At 39.2% G+C, this 25496-nt stretch overlaps 1 protein-coding gene across 1 annotated transcript; it reads left to right on the plus strand.

Annotated features, from left to right (window-relative positions):
• The first annotated feature begins 7070 nt into the window (after positions 1-7070).
• On the plus strand, positions 7071-25295 carry CD180 (CD180 molecule). The gene is made up of 3 exons (XM_075193508.1): positions 7071-7228; positions 21038-21204; positions 23489-25295. Exons 1-3 carry the CDS (start codon positions 7136-7138, stop codon positions 25224-25226), a joined length of 1998 nt encoding a protein of 665 aa, XP_075049609.1. The 5' UTR covers positions 7071-7135; the 3' UTR covers positions 25227-25295.
• The last annotated feature ends 201 nt before the right edge of the window (positions 25296-25496 follow it).

Raw genomic sequence — 25496 nt, forward strand, 5'->3', positions numbered from 1 at the left:
TGGATAATGGCGTGAAGGGATTTTATTAGGCTGATGTAAGGCGTGAAAATGTAACAATATTATGCAAATCCGTTTACACTGATAAGATGATTTAAATATATACAGAGCAGCATGGTGGCTTAGTGGTCAGCACTTCTGCCTCACAGCACTGGGGTCATGATTTCGATTGCCGACCATGGCCTTATCTGTTTGGTGTTTGTATGTTCTCCCACTTGTTTGCATGGGGGGATAACATACGTTGGGGGAGCACATCCGGGTGCTCGGGTTTCTTCCCACACTCCAAAAACATACCGGTAGGTTAACTGGCTGCTAGTGTGTGTGTTAGGGAATTTAGACTAAGCTCCAAAGGGGACTGATATGAGTCCTCTGTACAGAGCTGCAGAATTAGTGGCGCTACATAAATAGCTGATGATGATATACTAATTTTCTTTAGGGCATCATAGTGTTTTAATAGGCGATAATAATTAAAAAATAAATAAATATAGGGTGTAATAGTGTTCCATTGCTGGTAGTCCACATAATAAAACTTTACATTCTTTACAGGTCAGAACAAATACAGTAAAAAAAAATCCCCCAGCACACCGCTATAACCAGTAAAGGAGCTTCTATTTCTACTTGTACATAAAAATGCAGAATTTTCAGTTCCACACATTTGCAAATGTATGATAAGCCACCCGGTCCGTCAATGTACTTCTGCTAATAGGGTGCTCCTAACTCTAAACAATGAGAGTCTCTATTTTTGGGCCATACATTTGCAAATGTGTGTAAGTGAGAATTATGCATTTTTATGTATAAGCAAATAGTATCTCTTTTACTGGTTATAGCAGTGTGCTGGGTGATTCTTCTCTGTATTTGTTCCTTTCAGGATAACCCCACCCTTTCAAGCATCTGCTATGAGCTTATAAATTGATTGAGCAACTTTCACTTCTGTATTCTTTTATAGAATTTCTAAGAATTTCTAAGAATTTAATAGATGTACTAAACTAAGTCATGAAAGTAGACACTGTAGCAGCATTTTTAGTGGGGCTAAATTGTCGCAATACATTTATTTTTCAGCAAGCAAAATATAACGGGGGCATACATTTCTTAACGTGTTGACATTATAATGTGTCACCACATCAGTTGTCGCCATTTTGCATGTGTAGACAGTCTCTGTGTCACCATTAAAGGGGTTAGTCAACAGTAGTACTATGCAGACATTGTCATGTTAGACATTTTTGCGTCGCCATTTCAACTGTCGACAGTTTCACTGTTGGAAAAATGACTAATTCCCCAGATAGACTGCTGGTTGTCTAATTTACATAAAATCTGCTTTCTGGTTATATAATTAGAGCTTTTCAATCCAGCTTTTGTTTCCTTTTTTTTTTCAAGAGAGGGTTTTACTTTATTGTGTTATACTTATTTTTTTTTTTTATCTATGGTATATAGTTATTTAAAGAATGTTAATTTTTCATTTGATATATATGTACTATAATGGGAAAAAATGATGTTCTGGCTTGGTATGTGGCAATGTATTGCCTTTTTTATTTTATTTCTAAATTATCTTTGTGCTGTCGCTGTTGCATATGTGGACACTTTAATAGCTTACATTTGATTTATTTGATTATGCCTTTGTAATTTAAGATCCCATTCATAATATTTAGTAATCAATATATAATGTTTCATTTTAATATGTGGCGTTGCAGACTGACAGTGATTATAGTTTATGAATTAATACTGCTCTGCTGTTGCAATGTTTAGATAAATGAAACAAATGCATACATTTATTTGTTATGTATACGTAATATATTATAGAGCATTGCTGGATATGATACCAATGATAAGATGCTAGTGAAACACACAGACAGACAAATAAAAAGTGCATCTGGCAGACGTTCTAGAACATGTACTAATGTGGTCTGTAACTTATACCACTAAAATATGTTATATAATATGTTCCTTTTATTTTATTTTTCTGCATAACTTTTAAATATATATAAACAAAATAATAACATTGTTCAAATATTGGTACTATGACTACTATTATGCATTAGAAGTACAATATTAATATATGCACGTAACAAGCTTAGTTAAAGGTTACTACACTAAGGGGGAAATTTATCAAGGTGCAATTTGATTAACTCACGGTTTTTCAGTATAGTTTTTATATTGAAATGCAAACAGGCAAATTTATTAATGGCTAACTGCTGTAAAAGCACTAGAAAGACACATATTCAAACGAGACTCACTGCAAATTGCTATCCCGATGGTCATCAATTTTAGAAACCGCTGGTAAAATGAAGCAGTAATTTAGAAAATCACTGGGAAATACACAAAAAACGTGCCAAACAATGGCAGGGCCCAGTGTCTGACTGAGGTATGAAGGGCCCACGGGAGAATGCAATGGTAAAGGTCCACCAGAGGGGGTATGGCCAGCTACTGAAGGGGGCATGGTCAGCTCACAGAGGACATGGATAACTCTATAGTGTAGTTGTACAAAGAATGTAGCGTATATAAGTGTGCACAGTCTGGGCCCTGCCCCCTAGATTGGAACAGAGTCCTGACTGAGCAGTCCTTTGTGGTAGTCCCAAAACAGTCTGCCAGCTGTTCTAATCCTACCTGTTCTTGCTGCTGTAGTTACCTGGCTCTGCTAGTGCCTAAAGCTCAGTTCCTGCTTGGCTGGGTCCTGGAATGTTGGAGCCCTCTTTGGGAAAAATATAGCTACATGAAATTCTGAAAACTTAGAAAAAGGTTTCCAACCCCTGATTTAGATGGTTAACTCATTGCTATCATTGTACTAGCTAAAATCTAGTCAAGCCCAGGTGTGCCAGATATACATTTCTGTGCAAAAGTTTTAGGCAGGTTTTTGGGAAAATGCTGCAAAGTAAGAATGCTCTCAAAAATAGAAGTGTTAAAAGTTTATTTTTATCAATTAACAAAATGCAAAGAGAATGAACAGAAGAGAAATGTAAATCAAATCAAATCAAATCATTATTTGGTGTGATGACCCTTTGCCTTTACAACAGCATCAATTCTTCCAAGAACACTTGCACACAGTTTTTGAAGGAACTCAGCAGGGAGGTTGTTCTAAACATCTAGGAGAACTAACCACAGATCTTCAGTGGATGTAGGCTTGTTCAAATCCTTCTGTCTTCATGAAATCCCCGACAAACTTTATGATATTGAGATCAGGGCTCTGTGGGGACCATATCATCACTTCCAGGACTCCTTGTTCTTCTTTATACTGCAGATAGTTCTTAATGACATTGGCTGTATGTTTGGGGTCCTTGCCCTGCTGCAGAATTAATTTGGAGCCAATCAGACGCCTCCCTGATGGTATTGTGTGATGGATAAGTACTTGCCTGTATTTCTCAGCATTGAGGACACCATTAATCCTGTCAAAATCCCCAACTCCATTTGCTGAAATGCAGCCCTAGGCTTGCAAGGAACCTCCACCATGCTTCACTGTTGCCTGCAGACACATTATTGTATGGCTATCCAGCCATACAGGCTCAGAACTGCGAAAAAAAACAGTGGGACCCAGGTACACCCATCTACTGTTTGGAGAAGTCTGGCCAGAAGTGGTGTTAATGGAATAATTGTAGACAAAAAGCCATACCTTTGACGTGGAAACAAGGCCAAGCAATTCAACTATGCATGAAAACATAGGAACTAGGGTGCAGAAAAACGGCAGCAGATGCTCTGGACTGATGGGTCAAAATTTAAAATATTTGGCCAACTGCTGTAACAGAAGGCAGTTTGTTAGCTCCTTTTAATAAAATAAACATAAAGGTTTTCTTTGTAAAATTACATGAATTAATGAGGAGGACCTTGTCCAACCTGATAGAGGGTGGATCAACCAGGCAGCGAAGCCCACCAGGAAATTCCCCGGTACCCCAGTGGGCCAGTCCGACAGGGATCCATTACTGAGGTCCTCCACCTACCTGAGGAGGATAGGCGCAGGAGGGTGGAGGAGCCTCAACACCAGATCCAGGGTCTTTGCAAGTCCCACACTTCACATGTTTTAGAGGTCAATTGGGCCCGGACTTCCTCTCTGAGCAGAAGATCAAGTTCATGTTTCGCCTGAATGGTACTAACCTCCAGAACCTTTATGAGATGGAAAGAGCTAATTTAGAGCAGTTAATTACAAGAACCTATGCAGTGCCTGGGCTACACAAATTAGCGTGTGCCCTACACTATATCACCACAGAATCTTTCCAATCTGCGTTCAAAAGTGTTAAGATTTACACAACCAACAATTTCCAGACAGTTACGTCAAGTATTAAGTGCCCTTTAAAAAATGTGCACATATATGCGCTTCCCTGCCAGGAGTCGGTGTGGCAGGACAAAAGGTTAGCCTTTTTTAGGGTCTTAAGGCTACCTAATGTCCTAGGATCCATTAATTGTATTCATATTGAGAGCACCTCACCTGTTTATAATGTAATGTCTGTTTATATCAACAAGCACAGCAATCAGAAATCAATAATAAACTATATAAACTCACCAAATCACCAATACAACACCAACCAACACCATCCAACTGTGGACTATCTCCTGCCTCTAACTCCTGCAACCCTGTCAACTAAACATAGGCAATAGGTATAGGCTTATACAGTGCAATTCAGGGGCTGGCTGGCAAATTTTAGCCCGGGGGGCAAGACTCGACTCAGCAACCTATTTGGAACATTTTAAAGGAAGAAAAATGCAGCTGGACCCATGACCCAGTCCAGGGTAGCCCACACTGGGACCGGCCTGAGGGGAAGATGGCCCCCTGTCCCCAGCCCAGCCTGCCCTGGTGCAAATGAGACCGAATTCCTGTGATTTTAAAGCCAATAAAAATAAACCATTATTTAAAAAAATCGCTCAATTTCTATAAAGTTGCCTGCTGGTTTTTTTCACCACTGAAATGGCCAGTTTCAACCCTCCAAAGAGCAGGATCATAAACCCAGCGGGTTGGAGGTCAAAATCAATGACGTCTTGCGGAAATTACAAACACAGTGGAAAAAGACGCACTTTGATAAATTTTTACCTATATATTATTTGCTTCTCTCTTTCGCCTTTTCTTTGGAGCGTCATGGCTGCAGATCATTTTTTGATTACTATACCAAGTTTACTTGTCTAATGTGTATTTTTTCTTATACATAATTAAATGTTCAGAAAAAAACTTGTTCTAAAATGTTCAAAACACTTTGTTTTTCAACTTGGAATTTCCAGATTAATCTGCCACTGGTTCCAGATTGTAACAAGAAGCTGCTACCAACATTTACCATTTACAGTTTTTGGACTATATAATGATATAATTTAATTAGTGGTTTAGGACTACTAACTTTATAATTGAATGTTTGCTTAGAAACCGCCTGCTGGCAGGAGGTAGATAGAATTGGGGATGGGGGTGGCCGAAGAGAATGGGGAAGGGGGGGCAGGTTGCGAAGATTTAAATGTTAGGTCCACAGTCCAAACAAAGGATTATGTACTAGGTTGACTTGCACCCTTTTATGCATGGAGAGGCTTAATAGTGGTGGGCAAACATAGGCTGAGTACAGTAAGGGCATGTTCATATCATTGCGACGCAGTTAGGTATGGATATATCTGCAGAAATTAGATGCATTTTTGCGTGCACTGGAGGACTGGTGCATCTATACACAATAATGATGATTATAAGCAGCACTATCTAGCCACTTCGGACTGCGTATAAACTCTTAAGTGATTTGTGCCGTAGCCATCGATTCGCAATACTTTATTGACATTTCCATTTAGCCTACTGCTAGACAGAAAAAACACCCATTGGATTTTTCAAGGGGTAAACAACAGATGTGTGACTATTAGTTTGATACCTGCATGCATATATTTTCCACATATTTAGAGTTGTAAGCATTTGTGCACCGAACATAAGACCCTTAATGTCATTACATTGGTATTTTTGCACCTATAACTGCACGTTTATCAAAAATCATGTCTGATACCCAATCCTCATTAAGGAAGTTTAAAAATTAGTTTGTTGTGCGGAGGGAAAAAGGTTTGGTGCCCACCAGCTAGACCAGAAATCCTCCCACCCACTTCCAAATGCACAATACTCACCACTCAAAGCTCCATTAAATATCTAATTCCACAACACCAAAAAATTATGTTTGCACCTGGATGCAGTTTAAGGTGCAGTCCTGCAGCTATATACATGACTGCAGAAAAATGTACCTCCGCAGTCACATCTTTATGAGCTACTCCATCATCTATCCAGTACAAGCGGAGAGATAGATGTAGGACAACAAAACTTGTATTTGTGCTGACCATCCGCACTTTTGCAGCTCTTTTTTATTTATTTTTTAAAGTAATTTTTTTTAAATTAATTTTATAAACAGGTTTACAAATATGTAAAATAGAAGAAGAATTGCATACCCTAAGTAATACAAAATGGTAGAAAATAGAAGTAGAAGATAAACCTGGGAATGTAGGGGGACAGACAAGGGGTTGATGGGGGCAAGGAGGGAGGGGATCCATAGGGGCCATAGAGGGGGTTGAGCTCATCGATGTTTGCGAACTTTTGCAGCTCTTACGTGTCTATTAGTATGTACTAAATTTGAAGACAAGACTAAAGTAATCAAAAATAAATTATTTGTTCAAAACTGATCTATAGGTTGCAAACCTGAATACAAGGCTAAGGCTATTCCACAAATGAAACCGGTTAAGAACTTTTGGGGGTAGATGTAGCAAACATTCTAAAAAGCAAAAGTGAAGGTATTGCCCATAGTAACCACAGTCTAGCTATCATTTATCTATTACATTCTAAAACATTATAGCTAGAATCTGATTGGTTGCTATGGGCAACACCTCCACTTTTCCTTTTTAGAAGGTTTGGTACATTTTCCACCTGGACTGTTTGTTGTGTTCTTCTTCTATAGGGACTTACAGGCAGTAAGATCGGTATGTATATAAAATACATTTCCCACAATCCAAGCCCTAACTGTAACTCATTTATAGAATGCAATTTTTATTTAAGTAGCTATGAGCAGCTAGTTAACCACATTATTTTCTTCTATATGGAAATGTGTTGTAATACAATCCTTTATCAGCAGCCTTTCTTCCGGACAGCAGATTCTAGCTTCCCTTTACTAAGAGTGTAAGTGGTGGTTTCACAAGTAAAGCAGTTTCTGTACCAACAATGGCTGGTCCTGCTTTTATTGCTGCACTACTCATATTTTATCCGGTGTATTCCAAACCGCCTGAAACGGCACCAGAATCTCTATGTTGGGAGGTGAGTTTTCTCCAGTAATAAAATAAATGCACCTGCTAATGTTTTATGCATACATTCATGAGGATTTATAATCAGCAGTGAATTCTAATAATAATAAATAAACCAATCATGTGATTAGACTGCTAATTGTCCAATAGTTTATGAATTTGTGAACAGTTCACTACAGGATATGTCACTTGTATGTTTGATGCTAGCATATCTTGTACTTTCTATTGTAAAGCAATATTAATATAAACTGAAATTAATTATTCCTTATCCTACTTCCATTATCACGGGAACCTGACAATTAAGCTAGGTGCACACAGACAGTTCATTCTGTCTCTCCTCTGTTCTATATTTTAGAGATAATTGTAGTTAAGGCGAATGATTTCTATGAAGAGTTACAGGTTAAGTGTACTGGGCACAAGGCAGATGGCTGGGATGGGACGGGGGAAATAGCTGTTTGCAGACTCTACCAGGGTTGCCAATCCTTGAAAATATTTGTTACTAATAGTTTTACAGTAAGTTAATAACAGTCAACTTTTTTTTGCCAAAAAGCAATTTGTAGCATCTACAAGAGAGGGAACAGAAATTCAGCGAATGAAAATAGGGTACTAATAACTAGGGATGAGCGCACTCGGATTTATGAAATCCGAGCCCACCCGAACGTTGCGGATCCGAGTCGGATCCGAGACAGATCCGGGTATTGGCGCCAAATTCAAAAGTGAAACTGAGGCTCTGACTCATAATCCCGTTGTCGGATCTCGCGATACTCGGATCCTATAAATTCCCCGCTAGTCGCCGCCATCTTCACTCGGGCATTGATCAGGGTAGAGGGAGGGTGTGTTAGGTGGTCCTCTGTGCTGTTTAGTTCTGTGCTGTTTAGTTCTGTGCTGTTTAGTTCTGTGCTGTTTAGTTCTGTGCTGTGCTGTGCTGTGTTCTGCAGTATCAGTCCAGTGGTGCTGTGTGCTGTGCTCTGTCCTTCTGAGGTCAGTGGTGCTGCTGGGTCCTGTGCTGTGTCCTGTTCAGTCCAGTGGTGCTGTGTCCTGTGCTCTGTGCTTCTAAGGGCATAGTTATTTCCCCAATATTCCCCTGTGTTTAAAAAAATAAAAAAAAGTTTTTTTAAAAAATACCAAAAACTAATTTAATTTTTTTTAATTACCACAAAATTTGCACAACCAATCCTGCAGTATAAGCCCATTGGTACTGCAATATTACCAAGTTCACACATTCAGCAGTAAAAGTCCAGTGGTACTGCAATATTACAAAGTTTACACATTCTGCAGTATCAGTCCAGTGGTGCTGTGTCCTGTGCTCTGTCCTGCTGAGTTCCGTAGTGCTGCTGGGTCCTGTGCCGTGTCCTGTTCAGTCCAGTGGTGCTGTGTCCTGTGCTCTGTGCTTCTAAGGGCATAGTTATTTCCCCATTATTCCCAATTTTTTAAAAAATAAAAAAAAAGTAAAAAAAAATAAAAAATTTAAAAAAAAAAAAAATATATAATAATTATAACCAAATTTGCAAAACCAATCCAGCAGTATAAGTCCATTGGTACTGCAATATTACCAAGTTCACACATTCTGCAGTATCTTGTGCTACATATAATGGAGACCAAAAATTTGGAGGATAAAGTAGGGAAAGATCAAGACCCACTTGCTCCTAATGCTGAAGCTGCTGCCACTAGTCATGACATAGACGATGAAATGCCATCAACGTCGTCTTCCAAGCCCGATGCCCAATCTCGTAGTACCGGGCATGTAAAATCCAAAAAGCCCAAGTTAAGAAAAAGTAGCAAAAAGAGAAACTTTAAATCATCTGAGGAGAAACGTAAAGTTGCCAATATGCCATTTACGACACGGAGTGGCAAGGAACGGCTTAGGCCCTGGCCCGTGTTCATGACTAGTGGTTCAGCTTCACCCACGGATCTTAGCCCTCCTCCTCCTCCCCCCCCTACAAAAAATTGAAGAGAGTTATGCTGTCAGCAACAAAACAGCAAACAACTCTGCCTTCTAAAGAGAAATTATCACAAATCCACAAGGCGAGTCCAAGGATGTTGGTGGTTGTCAAGCCTGACCTTCCCATCACTGTACGGGAAGAGGTGGCTCGGGAGGAGGCTATTGATGATGTAGCTGGCGCTGTGGAGGAACTTGATAATGAGGATGGTGATGTGGTTATTGTAAATGAGGCACCAGGGGGGGAAACAGCTGATGTCCATGGGATGAAAAAGCCCATCGTCATGCCTGGTCAGAAGACCAAAAAATGCACCTCTTCGGTCTGGAGTTATTTTTATCCAAATCCAGACAACCAATGTATGGCCATATGTAGCTTATGTAAAGCTCAAATAAGCAGGGGTAAGGATCTTGCCCACCTAGGAACATCCTCCCTTATACGTCACCTGAATAACCTTCATAGTTCAGTGGTTAGTTCAGGAACTGGGGCTAGGACCCTCATCGGTACAGGGACACCTAAATCCCGTGGTCCAGTTGGATACACACCAGCAACACCCTCCTCGTCAACTTCCTCCACAATCTCCATCAGATTCAGTCCTGCAGCCCAAGTCAGCAGCCAGACTGAGTCCTCCTCAATACGGGATTCATCCGAGGAATCCTGCAGCGGTACGCCTACTACTGCCACTGCTGCTGTTGCTGCTGTTAGTCGGTCATCTTCCCAGAGGGGAAGTCGTAAGACCGCTAAGTCTTTCACAAAACAATTGACCGTCCAACAGTCGTTTGCCATGACCACAAAATACGATAGTAGTCACCCTATTGCAAAGCGTATAACTGCGGCTGTAACTGCAATGTTGGTGTTAGACGTGCGCCCGGTGTCCGCCATCAGTGGAGTGGGATTTAGAGGGTTGATGGAGGTATTGTGGCCCCGGCACCAAATTTACTACCGGGGCCACTCCACTGTGCAGTCCATATTTAGGTGTATCAGATATTAAACAACGGTGACAGTTGATGCCCAATTTTTTAATTATATTGTGGCCTCGGTACCAAATTGTGTACCGGGGCCACCACACTACGCACTCCAGATACTTGTTTGGTGGAATTCAGACCAGTTGAGGGTTTTATTATTATATTGTGTGGACCACTCTATCTATACCACACTACAACTCTATACCACTCTATTTCATACTTTAATTCTATTTCATACTTTAATTCTATTTCATACTTTAATTCTATTTCATACTTTAATTCTATTTCATACTTTAATTCTATGACTAATTACCATAAAGAGGAACAAAATAAACCAATTTTACCAAAAGTATAATATGACTTAGACTTACAAACACTACACTTGAAAGATCGTGCCTTTAAATGAAAAAGTCAGTCTTCATTGCACGACTATGTGCAACAGGGACAGTTTTTTGGGTTTACAAAGTCAAACAATAACACTTTGACCCTGTCTGTCTGGGATCTCAATGACGAATTGTCTGTACCATGTTTGGAGGAGGTATTGTGGCCCCGGTATCAAATTGGGTACCGGGGCCACCCCACTATGCAGTCCAGATACTTGTTTGGTGGAATTCTGACACGTGGAGGGTTTTTTAATTATATTGTGGCCTCGGTACCAAATTGTGTACCGGGGCCACCACACTACGCAGTCAAGATAGATAGATGCGTATCATAGATAAAGTACATTCAGTGGTGTGGGGCAAATTGAAAAATATTCAAAATGCACTGACATTATCAAAAACAAGAGGTTGTCACACGCTAAAACTCCAACATGTATATGATGGAGAGGATGGAGGAGCAGCCGTATGTGTAGTGTAATGCAGACCTGTTGAAGGTTTTTTATATATTTTATTGTGGTGCCCAGTGCCCACTCCTCTACGCAGTCCAGGTACATTTATTGGTGCGATTCATAAAAGTTCAGGGTTTTTAAGATATTGTGGTGACCCACTCCTCTACGCAGTCCAGGTACATTTATTGGTGCGATTCATAAAAGTTCAGGGTTTTTAATATATTGTGGTGACCCACTCCTCTACGCAGTCCAGGTACATTTATTGGTGCGATTCATAAAAGTTCAGGGTTTTTAATATATATTGTGGTGACCCACTCCTCTACGCAGTCCAGGTACATTTATTGGTGCGATTAATAAAAGTTCAGGGTTTTTAATATATATTGTGGTGACCCACTCCTCTACGCAGTCCAGGTACATTTATTGGTGCGATTCATAAAAGTTCAGGGTTTTTAAGATATTGTGGTGACCCACTCCTCTACGCAGTCCAGGTACATTTATTGGTGCGATTCATAAAAGTTCAGGGTTTTTAAGATATTGTGGTGACCCACTCCTCTACGCAGTCCAGGTACATTTATTGGTGCGATTCATAAAAGTTCAGGGTTTTTAAGATATTGTGGTGACCCACTCCTCTACGCAGTCCAGGTACATTTATTGGTGCGATTAATAAAAGTTCAGGGTTTTTAATATATATTGTGGTGACCCACTCCTCTACGCAGTCCAGGTACATTTATTGGTGCGATTCATAAAAGTTCAGGGTTTTTAATATATATTGTGGTGACCCACTCCTCTACGCAGTCCAGGTACATTTATTGGTGCGATTCATAAAAGTTCAGGGTTTTTAAGATATTGTGGTGACCCACTCCTCTACGCAGTCCAGGTACATTTATTGGTGCGATTCATAAAAGTTCAGGGTTTTTAAGATATTGTGGTGACCCACTCCTCTACGCAGTCCAGGTACATTTATTGGTGCGATTCATAAAAGTTCAGGGTTTTTAAGATATTGTGGTGACCCACTCCTCTACGCAGTCCAGGTACATTTATTGGTGCGATTCATAAAAGTTCAGGGTTTTTAAGATATTGTGGTGACCCACTCCTCTACGCAGTCCAGGTACATTTATTGGTGCGATTCATAAAAGTTCAGGGTTTTTAAGATATTGTGGTGACCCACTCCTCTACGCAGTCCAGGTACATTTATTGGTGCGAATCATAAAAGTTCAGGGTTTTTAATATATATTGTGGTGACCCACTCCTCTACGCAGTCCAGGTACATTTATTGGTGCGATTCATAAAAGTTCTGGGTTTTTAAGATATTGTGGTGACCCACTCCTCTACGCAGTCCAGGTACATTTATTGGTGCGAATCATAAAAGTTCAGGGTTTTTAATATATATTGTGGTGACCCACTCCTCTACGCAGTCCAGAAAGATACCTTGTTGCAACGTTTTGGACTAATAACTATATTGTGAGGTGTTCAGAATACACTGTAAATTAGTGGAAATGCTTGTTATTGAATGTTATTGAGGTTAATAATAGCCTAGGAGTGAAAATAAGCCCAAAAACTTGATTTTTAAACTTTTTATGTTTTTTTGCAAAAAAATCCGAATCCAAAACCTTAAATCCGAACCGAGACCTTTCGTCAAGTGTTTTGCGAGACAAATCCGAACCTCAAAAATAACGAAAATCCGGATCCAAAACACAAAACACGAGACCTCAAAAGTCGCCGGTGCACATCCCTAGTTTGTAATCAACTGTCAGTAAACTGCACTAGCATCAATGAGTTCACCTCTTCTCTGTTCACCGCAGACTCATAATAACCACCATGTGCATAAACCCTTAATCAGAGTATATTTATTGCCAAAGACATTTCTTATGACAGAACATTCTGAGAAAAAGCATCCAAAATCAGTGAGTTTCCCTTGTTAGAGACTAAAAGCTATAGTTCATTTTAAATAATTGCTATTTTGATTTTATTACAATGATTAAAAAGTATTTTTTATTATTTTTTGCCAGATTTTGTATTTGTTCGCGCCTTTAATGTCATGTTATGTTTATATATTTTATGTACATTTAAATGCACATTTTACATTCCATGATTACCTTCTGATTTTATAACGTTTTAAAATTGTTATTTGTAGACTGTGAAAAGAAATATACTTTAGCATACACTAAAAGATATTTATGAAACCTGGTTCCCAGAAATATAGTGTTGTTCCACATAACCCTTTGTCCCCCTGACCTATGCCCTGATGGTAGAACACCCAGGGCCTGATTCCGAGTGGAACACAAGTGTAAGCATGACCTGCATTTCAAAAAGTTGCACGTAAGTGAACGTGTATATACGTCATATTCAGAGATGATGCATCCAGGTCTGAATGAGCAGCAGGTGCGTTCAAATGACAAAAAACCTCACCCCTCAAACACATATCTAACTTGCGAACATATACACTATTTATTTTATATGTTACAAATATAATTGCTATGAAGTATCATTTAAACTTTAATTAGCGAGGTAATACAGCATGAACAACTTCCTGACATGCAAACAAAAATTATTATTTTTCATCTTTCCTACAAAAAGCACAACAAATCCTAATCTATGGCCGAGCGACAACTAAAGTCTCAATAAGCATGTTTAAACCTCTAATTACAAGCAGATTGCTAGTTTGGGTGTTCGTCATCATCATCATAATTCGCTATTTACACTTAACCCTGACCACATGCAAATAAAACCTTTTTTATCAGCCGTATCAGCAACTACGACCCAGTCTGATCCCAGAATCCAACCGCCCCGTACAATGCCAGGGCTAGAACACCCCTTACCTCCCCTGTTATGCTTCTTCAGTGATAAGTGCCCAAAAATTATAGGTCTGAATAGCCGCAGTTGCATATGTTCACTTTCTGAGCATACGCAGTGTGAAAAACTCAAGGATACGCTACGTAAACAAGCTCACATCTAACTCTGAATCAGACCACTAGTGTCAGCTATTATATACACAAAAGTCATATGTTGGGGAATCTGTGGGCAAAAGTAGCTTTAACATCTAATATTTTGCAGATGATATCCTACTATCCCTTACACAACCTTAGATCTCTCTTGGGTCATTCCATCTCAGATTTGTTTGAATTTTTTTTAGTTAAGAGAGGATGTTAAAAAAAACTATTTCTGCCAAATTTCTCAACTGTCTGACAATTATTTAATACATTTTCCAAATTTACTAATCGCGGCTTCTTTATCTAGTTTATTTTAAGTATCACGGGTGTTTATTAAGGAATCACCACAAAATTTGGACCCCTAAGGTAACTCTTCCTCCCGAATCCAAAATAAATAAATTGGACAATCTATATTTTTCAATATTAAATCAGATATTCAAGATATTTGGCAGAAATAGTTGTTTTGACATCCTCTCTTAACTAAAAATTTTTAGAACAAATCTGAGATGGGTGGTGGACATTTCATTTTTTTTTGGGTGATCTGATGTGGGTTGGGGCCGTGGAACTCTTTAGTGATGCAGAGGATGAGGGGGGTAGTAAAACTTGCCAAGAGCAGCAATAAGTTAACTCTGGGCATGGGTATAGGGGAAGTTCATCAGAAGCATCTATAAGTACATCTGACTTACAAATCCTCCTACATGTATAGCTGTGGTTTATTCACATGAAGAGTTCTGAAACCGCATCGTCCTCCTGCAAATAGGAATCATAAAGTGTGACCTACGAGAGTACAGAATTGCAACGCAGCTGTTCTTTTATGATGTCACAAGTGCTGCAGAACAGTGTGTGAAAGAGACAGAGAACAACAATTGTAATGTGTGATTGTAAACCTGAGATATGGTAGATTGAAAAGCAGCTAGAGGAACCAGGACACAGATTAGAAAAGGAAGTGACAGAGTTAAAAAAAACAAAAATAAAGAACTGAATCAAAGAGAAGAGATTAGAGTGGAGAAGAGCATAGTAGAGACAGAAAGACAAAAGCATAAATTAATCAGAGTGTATTTCAGTAAATGTTCTGTCACCAAACCTCTGACACTGTATTGTGCTGCCAACTATATGGTACATACTGAAGAACTGGCAACTTACACAGCATGAAAAATACTGCTGTAAGATTGTGTGCGTTACCCATAACATAACCCATACCAGGGGCAAAGGCAGGAATTTTAATCCCCCCCCCTAAAAAAAAGCAAAATATATATATAGAGCTGCTGCGCATTTCGGCGATGCGGAGTTGTACAGCAGCCGCGGCGCAGTACAATACAGCACCGCCGCGGACGGTTCTCTGACAGCGCCGTGGCTGCTGTACAGTACAGTGCTGCTGTGTAGGGGCAATGTTTAGCGTCCATTCGTTCGCGGAGGGAAGGGGTTTCTGGAGAACCAGAAACCCCCCCTGTGTGCTCCCCTGTATACAAAAATATTGTGTGTTTATCAGATGTGTGATTTTGTATACATCCCTTTTCTGAGGTCAGTTTGGGTAAGATTTGCAAGCATTGAATTTACCCAGCTTTAGAACAAGAATACTCCAGGCTGTCTGCCGTCTCAGCTCATAAAACAAGGAATAACAAATATGTGAAACTTTGCAGAACCTCTTATACACAGATTGATAAACAACTATTTTATACATATAAAGAAGGTGTCTGGTATAGATCCCTTTCTGAGGTCAGACTGGGTATGAGTATGTTTTGGCGTTTAGTACCACTGTATACTAAGGGTGTAAAATAAAGTTGAATTAATGCAGAATTCAGTGTGCGATTCTGTGGCCATTACTCAGTTACATTTGTGGCAAATACCTGTTTTTATAGGATCAGAAACAATGCAATAAATAAAGTTGCAACAATTAAAGCAAGAATAATGAATCTGTAAATTATAATTGACTTGTTGGTGCCAGAAATGCACCCTATTTAATCCATGTTCAAAAATGCAGATCTTTAGCTTATGGTTTTATATTGCAACTTGTCTGACCTATGTATCCAAGGGAATTCAATCGGCACAACCAATCAGAGCAACTCTCCTAAGGAAAGAAAGAGGAAAAAGGAAGGAAGTACCAAATCATAAAAACATAATTCAAAGTGAAAAGACTGATAACCGTTTAGCGACAGAAATTTTAAACATATTGAAGGATCACATTTAAATTAAAAATACAAGAGGACAAGGGTATCACAACAGGGCAATGTGGATGAGAAACACAATGGTCTTCAAGCCAGTGGTGGAAGTGGGCTGGTATATGGTGGTATGCCATACAGCCACTTCTCCTACTGCCCTCATTGTAACACTGCCACATTCCATTCACTTACATTTTCCATAACGCCCCTTCTAAATTTCCACTTCAACCGCTGGTTAAGGCTGTAATCTGAAAAGAATATGAATCATCATCACTCGCACCAAGCTCAGCCTACAGCCTTTACCCAGCCGCTGTATATGCAGCCTCCGTAAACTCTGAAATTATTTGGTAAAGTTCAAAGATTACTCTCTATTACACCATGGGAAATGTTACTGAATACATTAAAGGTGTCTCTAAAAGACCATATACATACAAAGTGGCATTAAATTATTGCATTGTAAAAATATAAAATATAGAATGGAACTTTAGAACGCAGTTGATAAAAGCGCAAGTACATCCGCAAAGCAGCAATTTCAAATCGCCACTAAAATTATTGTGGATATCCTTGTGATCTAAATAAATTGGAGGTTGGGCAAATAAAATGAAATTTCAGCAAACTGGAGTTTCTGTGCGGCAAATGACTTACATGAGTTTAATCGGATTTTCAATAGGTAGCCAGTGACATCGCTCACGTGAAATGAAGATTTAGATGCCCCAGACTTGATTGCAGAAGTATAAAGTGTTAATCATCAAGCTATATCAATGCTGCCAAATTTAAAATTGGTGTCCCCTTTAGATTGCCTAGAATTAATACATGAAGAACAAATGAATATTCTCTTATAGAGTCTTATCCGAATATAGAAGTCAGTTTACAACTTTTTCTGAGTCTACCAGTGACCGTACCTTCTTGTGATGGACATTTCAGCAATTTGAAATAAATGAAAAGAAAACATAAGCGCCTCAATAGGAAGACCAGAGTCTACTGATTATTTCTATAGAAAGTGGAATTGCACAATATATACATTTTGACAATGTAATAAATAAATTTGCAACAATGAATGCAAGAAAAATTAAACTGTAAATTCTAATTTAGCTGTTGGTGCCAGAAATGTACCCTCTTCAATCTATGTTTGAAATTGCAGATCTTTAATTTATGTTTTTACATTTCATCTTGTCTGCCCTATGTATCCAAGGACATTTCATCAAATAAATTACTTCTGATGGAAACATTGTCAAAGAAAAATATCCTGGAGTTAAAGAGAATCCAATTACTGTTGGGTGCATAGCAGAATCACATTGGAAGATGGCATTAGAATGTCCAACAGTTGTCCCATGGATCTCCCCCGTTCCTCGTATTACTTACTCTTATTGGTCTATCTTCTGGCTGCCCTCTCTAACCATGCTTGATACAGATACTTTCATCCCGTATGTAAATCTGTTTTGTTGTTTGCTTTTTAATAAAGAGGCGTCCAAATAAGGTCTTGTGACATTGGAGGAGAGGTCAATGCTTGTTAAAGTCTTTGAAGGACCATTGAACATGGACTGACATGAGGTTATTCAAGATCCAGATAGCATGCTGGTGTTTTAGTTCCACTTATGATAATTTCTTCAAGTACGGCACATACAAGCCAATAAATCAGTGGTTCCCAAACTTTTGCAGTTCGCGGCACCTTAGAGTCTCCATAATTTTTTCGAAGGCACCCCTCCAAAATAATTACGGAGCAGTCCCGTTTTATAAGTAGTCAAAAAGATGTAATAAGTATTTAGGTCAGAACAGAAATACTTGTTTAGTTGTATAAAAAAATAATACACATTAATCCAAGGGAAAAGAATTTATTTATGTATATTTTTTCAATTATATTTCTGTCAAAGAATAATTTACAGCTAACACACTCTGCATCCACACACCCAGTGCCCCTCTACATCCACACACACTGTGCCCCCCTCAGCCTCTGCCCCCTCTGACCCCCTGACCCCCTCAGCCTCTGACCCCCTCAGCCTTTGCCCCTCGCTGTGCCCCCGCCGTGGACAGGAAGAAGAAAAAACACCCAAAAAAACTACTTTCCAATCCGGCGGCGCCCGGGACCCAGCATCCTCCTCCTTCCTCGCTTCTCACTGAATGCCGGGCGTAACGTCACGCCCGGCAAAACTACAGCAGTAGGATTGAGGAGAGGATAGCATTTTGGAGTATAGTATGGATAATGTCAGAAATTTGTTTAAATGCAATATTATCTACTTTGTGTACAACACTATTGTCATGTTATCAGTGGTGCAAGTAGATTTAAATCCTTAGTGGTACTGTGCCTAACCATTGTCGAAGTCAGCTAATTGGATAAAGTCATTTCAATTAAAGTCGAGCAAACTTGGTTGTCTTTGTCTGAAAAGATGCGTACGGTACGCTACGACGTACAAGGGCACGCTACGGCGTGAAAGGGCGTACGCATCCACTACACGTGGCAGCAACAGTAATTGGTCTTTTACCATACATTCGCACAAACACGCATACTTACAAAATAGTACACATTAATGGTAGTTGCAACACATAGTCAGTTATGTCGAAATATAGTAGTATTTATGTTATTATTAGAGTTACATGCATATTAGTGAAATACACGGAACAGGTTGAAGGAATCATATCATGAGTGGTATCATAATAAACCTCTACTTATCCTACTGTTTGGTTCACTCTGCGAAGGAATTGCATAGTGCATACACAAGTTATGAATGATAGGGAATTATGAACTACTTAAGACTAAGGAATCTTGGCGGGAAGAGCAGAGCATACCCCCTGGAGAGGTGACCCCCTCCTTTGGATTCCTTAGGATGAACTAGCCAATGATTGACAACCCCTTGGACCTTCCTGAGACCTGGACCAATAGATGCAAGCTATACCATCTTCATTGTATTACTGTATTTCATTATGTATATAAGCAGCAGCTTCACATCCAGTGTTCAGACATCTTGTCCCCAGACTTCAGGATTGAATGACTACACTGGATCCAGAGCGCCTGCGATAAGTAACGGCTGTATTTATTATTACTTCGCTTGAGCATTTTATTCTACTTATTGCGAATAAATCTTTGTGCGTTGGAAACACAAATCGAGGTTCGACAATCCTTATTGGTTAGCGACAATACGCACATAACACCATCTCCACTTCCTATCAGCACCCACCAGCGAGCCACACGCTCAGGGCCAAATTGGGAACTTGAAGTGGCCTTGGAAAAAATTCTAATGTGGCTTCATGTAGGCGGGTCCAAAACAACTGTAGGTGGAGCGAATACAAAGCAAGTGGGGTTAGCAGACCATTAGCCCTTGACACAACACTGTTAAGTGGGGACAATGCTTGAGATGGGGGTAACAGAAAAGGTATTGCAGTGGTACAAGAACCACAGCGATAGCTGTTAAATAAGCAGCCCCGTACAAAGACAATATTACAGCCAGTGGTAGCAGCATTATCCCTGGTGGTAACACTTTAATAAATCAATAAGGCTTTTTCCTGCTTCAAAGGACTTTCCACCCTTTAATAATTCGTCCCTTTAGTGTATGCAAAATCTCCAGTGAGGAAACCCTGACAAGTAGTGTCTCAAACACCAATTCGCGCAGGCACTAATTTGCACTAATTGAGTTTGGAGGATGATAAATAACCATGATATACAGAAGTTTACGATTGTACCTGTCACAAATATGTGGCATTGGGTATGGTTGTGCCTCTTTTCATCCACGTGCCTTCTGATCGGAAACCACAAGCACTGGTTCTGCTGCCACATGGACTCTAGCAGAAGAGGAGGAAATGCATTAAAGCGGGAAAAGTGGAAGACAAGGGGGAGAAGGTGCGGCACAAGAGAATAGTAGCTTGTGGGAGCTGATGGGAGAAAAAGGAATGGAGGTAGATGGGATTGTGGTACTGGGAGACATACACACAAAAGGGATGAAAAAAGGGACCGGCACCCATAATGTGGAGACAAACACACAAACAATTGGGGCGCACAGGCAGAGCCAGAGAGAAACACAGGGAAAAGAGATGGAGAGAATTTAGTACATATAAAAAGGGAAGGACAGCCGTACACACACACACACACACAGGGAAGGGACAGCAGCACAAACACGCACACAAATGAGGAAGAGAGGCGCACACACACCAAGGGGGCAGTCGAACAGCAGAGTTTCAAATAGAGGCCTTCTGGCACTCGTGCATCATTACGGCACCGTCTTGGAACTGCTGATCCAGCCAAGCAGAGGGAATCCAGAGAGCTAAATAACAAAAAATGGTACAACTGCGCTCTCTGTGTTATAACAAAACTGTGTAAAGATTTGTGGATCTTGATACCAATAATTTTATTATATAACGTATAAAATATACAATAAAACATAAACATCAATTGCCATATGAGCTCATATGGTCTAAAAACTTTTTCAAACCTGCAGTTTAGTAAATCTAGGCCACAGACTGTTCCGCAGCAAAACTTTAGTTGCCCTAAAGGATGTTTCTGCAGGGCTCTATAAGCCGCATTTGTGTAAACACGCCTTTATTGTACGCAGCCAACATTAGAACACTTCTTCCCTTCCCTGTCCGTCCTCCCCAGGCACAGGTGGGCATAAGTTCTAGAATGGCGCTCATAGAAGCATATGTGTGCGCCCTGTTTCTAATCATACATCCACAGAGTGATTTCATGCAAGATACACTACACAAACTTACTTCTGTTCCACTCTGCATCTGCCCCTAAGTGTACGCTACCTTGTATGTCCTGAAAACGACATTCTACACCACCACACAGGGTCACACTTGATGAGAGACAAGGGAAACAACGACTGCAGGTAGTTCTACCATATCTTCCCCTAACTCACCAGAAAGCAGTGCAGAGAGATCTATTGTATGTCTACAAACTAATATAAGTTTTTGTCATTTAAAGTAAACATGGTATATGCAGAAATAATGGGGACAGAATAACAGTTTTTAAATACTGTATCATTTATTTCTTGCATTTGCATTCCATTTTCAGATCATTGTCAATAAAAGCTATAGCTGTGAGGGACTAGGACTGCAGAAGATACCCGACAGCATACCCACCAGTTCTGAAATTCTGGATTTCAGCTTTAACACACTCCATACCCTCGATCATTGTACCTTCAGTCGTCTAGAAAAACTGGAATATTTAGATTTATCAAGGTATGACTTTTCATATACATCCTCATTATTTCTTTGTTGATGCTGATATATCAATGCAAATCTTTTATAGTATCTCAATGTTTGTTTCTATAACAATGTACACTAAGGGCTAAATTTATCAAGCAGTGGGCATGAAAAAGGGGAGATGTTGCCTATAGCAACCAGACTCTAGCTGTCATTTTGTAGAATGTACTAAATAAATGACAGCTAGAATCTGATTAGTTGCTATAGGCAACATCTCAACTTTTTCTAACCTGCAGTTTGATAAATTAACCCCTAATTGTAAGTTTGGACATGCAAATGCTAACCTTTGGACTTACATCCAATCAGTAGGTTAAGGGACCCAGCCCTGTCCATACCCTCTTACCTCTTTTTGTTAAGTATCTACATTTTGGCAAAAATCAGATTTCATATTGCCCAGCAAAATTAATAAAATTTGATAAAAAAAAAATGGGAAAAAAATAATTTTTAGGGTGTTACTTGCTCTGTGGACAGATGAAGATCCGTTTCCACTCAACAAAAGATAGAAAAGATGGAGATGGCCAAAGGTACAAAATGCCTGTATGCATTTTGCACCTTCCAGTTACACTTTGGCAGAGAAGCACATTTCTAAACACAGTATGACCCATAAACAAACACAATAGTGGTTCTAATGGTGTAGGAGGATGGACTTTGTTGTCATGCTCACATTATTTGCATAGAGCACCTCTACCGATTTTTCCATCTAGTCACAAAACCTAGGAGCACGTCTAGTTTTGCAGTTGCCGCTCATTAAGGTGGACAGTAGGTAGGCAACGTGATATTTGATGGAGGTTTCTGTGGGGCAGTGTGGAAGGAGTTGTCCGTGTTGTTTCTCTGTCGTTGTGTGGAAGTATCTGTGTTAGTGTTTTCTTGGATGTGCACCTGCTTGGCTTTGCAGAGTGTTGTTCCTGGGTGGTACTTTTAGGTGAAGACCGTTGGTGGTTGCTTTTCGTCTTACTTATCTTGGATGATCCTGGTGCTCTGTGTTTTCGTTGGTAAAAATCTTTGCTCTTTTTTTTTTCTACGATTGTTGGTAGGGGTGTTCGGGTTGTGTTGGTTTCTGAACGCGAGTCTCTGCCTGTAGAGAAAAAAAAGAGAGAGAGAGAGAAAGGGGGGAAAGGGATTTGAGGGACTCAGGGCCGGTGCTAGGGTCCATGGCGCCCTAGGCATTTTGAAAAAGTCATGGGCTGTAGCTGACAGGAAGTGCTGGTCCTTCTGTTGCCATTTTGGAGAGTCCTGTGTGACCCAATTTAGGGTCTCTCGATTTATAGCTCTGAATTTAAAAACATTAATATGTGACCCAATATAGAGACTCTCATTGTTTAGCATTAGGACCACCCTGTTAGCAGGAGGTCCTTGACAGGGCGGTGCCTTATCATATATTTGTAAATGTGTGTAACTGAGACTCCTGCATTTTATGCACAAATAGAATAGCAGAGATTTTTATTGGGTCACAGTCATCATCAGCTATTTATACACAGTGGAGAGCTGTTTTTTTCTGCATTAGTGAAAAACTGAGGCATCATGAGCTCCATATACGGTTTGCTCTCTAATTGAGGCTCATTGTAAAACTGCTTCTTTGTATTTTTGGAATTTTTGAATCTTTATCATTTTAAATCACATACTTTTGTATCACCTTTTGAATTTTTATTTAAATGTCAAAAAAAAAATAACGTTCTCCTCCCCCAAATCAACTCAGTGAACTCTCAGTTACCAGCCTCCATATTATACCATTACATTTTTAAGGATGATTGGCAACATTTTCTTATTCAGAAGAATCCTATTTAAAAAAAAAATATTCAACAATATACAAAGGGTCTGATTTTGAGATGAACAAAAGTCCATTTGGTCATGTAACATAAGTTACCGGGTGGATGATGATGATGACGTCCATATTTTAGTGAAGGACGTATCTAAATACTAAATTTAAAGTTGCATGTATAAAAAGATACCTGCAATTTAAAGTACAGCCCCAAAAGTGTACAAATGGATTTTTGTGTGCAAAAGTCAAATATTTATGGGGGAGTTTTTCATCAGCCATGAAATATCTGTGAAAAAGTGGTCTCTTAATAAAAAGGTCATGAATTATCAAGCATGTGAATTACAATAATATGGGAATTAAAGTGCTGTTTATACTAGGTGGAAAGCTCCTCAATCTTTAATCCAAAAATACTTTGTCATTGTATTGTCTTTTCTGCTGAAACATACATTTGAAAATTAAAGAAATAATTGTTTGTGAACCCATATCGCCATTCTTTTACAGGTGCGGTATTAATTGGATATATGAGGATGTCTTTGGGAACAACACAAGGCTTAACACCGTTATATTTACTGGGAATCCTATAATGTACATCGCAGATTTGGCATTTGTAGGAGCAACATCCCTCCAACATCTTTACTTGCAGGAAACCTCTATATCTGACTTACAATTTGTTCCAATTAAAAACTTACCGAGCTTGGAAACTTTGCATTTGGGAACCAATTTTATCTCTTCTATACAATTTCCTGGTAATCTAACTTTAAAGAACTTGAGGACATTGAATTTTGAATTAAACCACATCAACAAAATATCTGTGAAAGATTCAGAGTTTCTCAAGCAGATGAACAATTTGACTCTAATTTTAAAGGGTAACAATATTGAGTATATTGAGCCAAACTCTTTCAACGCAAGTAACTTCTATAGTTTGGATTTGACTGGCTGTGGTTGGAACACTCAGATATCCTCCCTTGTAAATGGACTCAATGGTCTAACGACCAACATCCTTAGGATTGGCACATTTCAAGACATAGATATAGAGTTTGATATTGTCCCAGAGAGTCTAATTGGCCTTTGTAATGTTTCAGTGAAGCAACTCAGTCTACAATATAGACAATTTTCTGAAGAGTCGCCTAAAACATTGTCATGTTTGACCAAGACTGAAAGTCTGGATTTAATGTCCACTGACTTGTATACACTTCCACGTTTCAGTAATGGCAGCATGCTAAAAGAACTCATATTAAATGAAAACAAAATCTACGGTCTTTGCAATATAAGCTCAGATAGTATGCCCCTGGTCACACATCTCCATATAGTTGGAAATTTAAAGACTTTGGATTTGGGAGCTGGATGCTTAAAGGACCTTTCACGACTTCAATATCTGGACCTGAGCCACAATGATTATAAACAAATGACATGCTGCAGTACTCCTTTTACTGGGCTACATAGTCTCACTCACTTAAATCTCAGTTACGGATCCATTTTGAGCTTAGACAACCCGGCCTTTCCAGAGAACAGTCAGCTAGAAGTTATAGATTTCACACAAGTCCATTTGTTATTTCATGAATCTTTAAGTCCTTTCAACAATTTAGCTTCTCTGAGAGTCCTGAACCTGTCCCACAGTTTTGTTAATACCAGCAATATGCATATGTTCCAGGGTCTAAAGAACCTGGTTTTTCTAAACATGGAAAGGAATTCATTTCAAAATGGAACTCTCCAAAGCGACAATATCTTTTTAAATGTTTTAAAGCTTGAAACGCTAATATTATCCAACTGTGAGTTACATACCATAGAGGGACAGCCCTTCCTCAAACTAAAGAACTTAAAACACGTGGACCTAAGTCACAACAGACTAACTGTATTTAGTACAAATGCATTTGGGAACTTGAGTCACATTTACTTAAATTTTGCTGTCAACATGATCTCAACCATTCCTATTGATTTGGTGCAGAAGATAACAGATGAAAGTACCATTAATTTAAGCCACAATCCCATTGATTGCTCATGCTCCAATATAGAATTCTTATCCTGGTACAAAAAACATGCATACATTTTTCTAGACAAGACAAACACCATATGTGGGTCTCCATCATCGCTAAATGGTACAGAATTGTCTAAAGTGTCAATAACTTGTGGAAAGTCTTCTTCACATATTATATTAATCATCGTAATTGTATTGATGGGCATTATCTCAGTAGCATTCTTTATACAATTGTATAGGAAAAGGACATATTCTTCCATTTAGTAAAGATATCTAACCATTCCACATAAACATGTTCTTCGTCAAGCACTTGTCTATAAATCAACTTTTTAACTCATGGCTCCATTTTCAAATATGTACTTCCTATTACTAATTTTCCTATTTCTACAAATGATGTATATAATTGCTAAAATTTAATAGCAAAGTAAAACATGATTATAATAATTTTATTAAGTGATAATGCACAATAAATTTGTATTTTTGGGCCCTATCCCATTACGGACCTTGAAAAAGTACCTTGGGTTGAGAGTTTTT

This window comes from Mixophyes fleayi, chromosome 1, assembly GCF_038048845.1.
Source record: "Mixophyes fleayi isolate aMixFle1 chromosome 1, aMixFle1.hap1, whole genome shotgun sequence".
NCBI lineage: Eukaryota > Metazoa > Chordata > Amphibia > Anura > Limnodynastidae > Mixophyes > Mixophyes fleayi.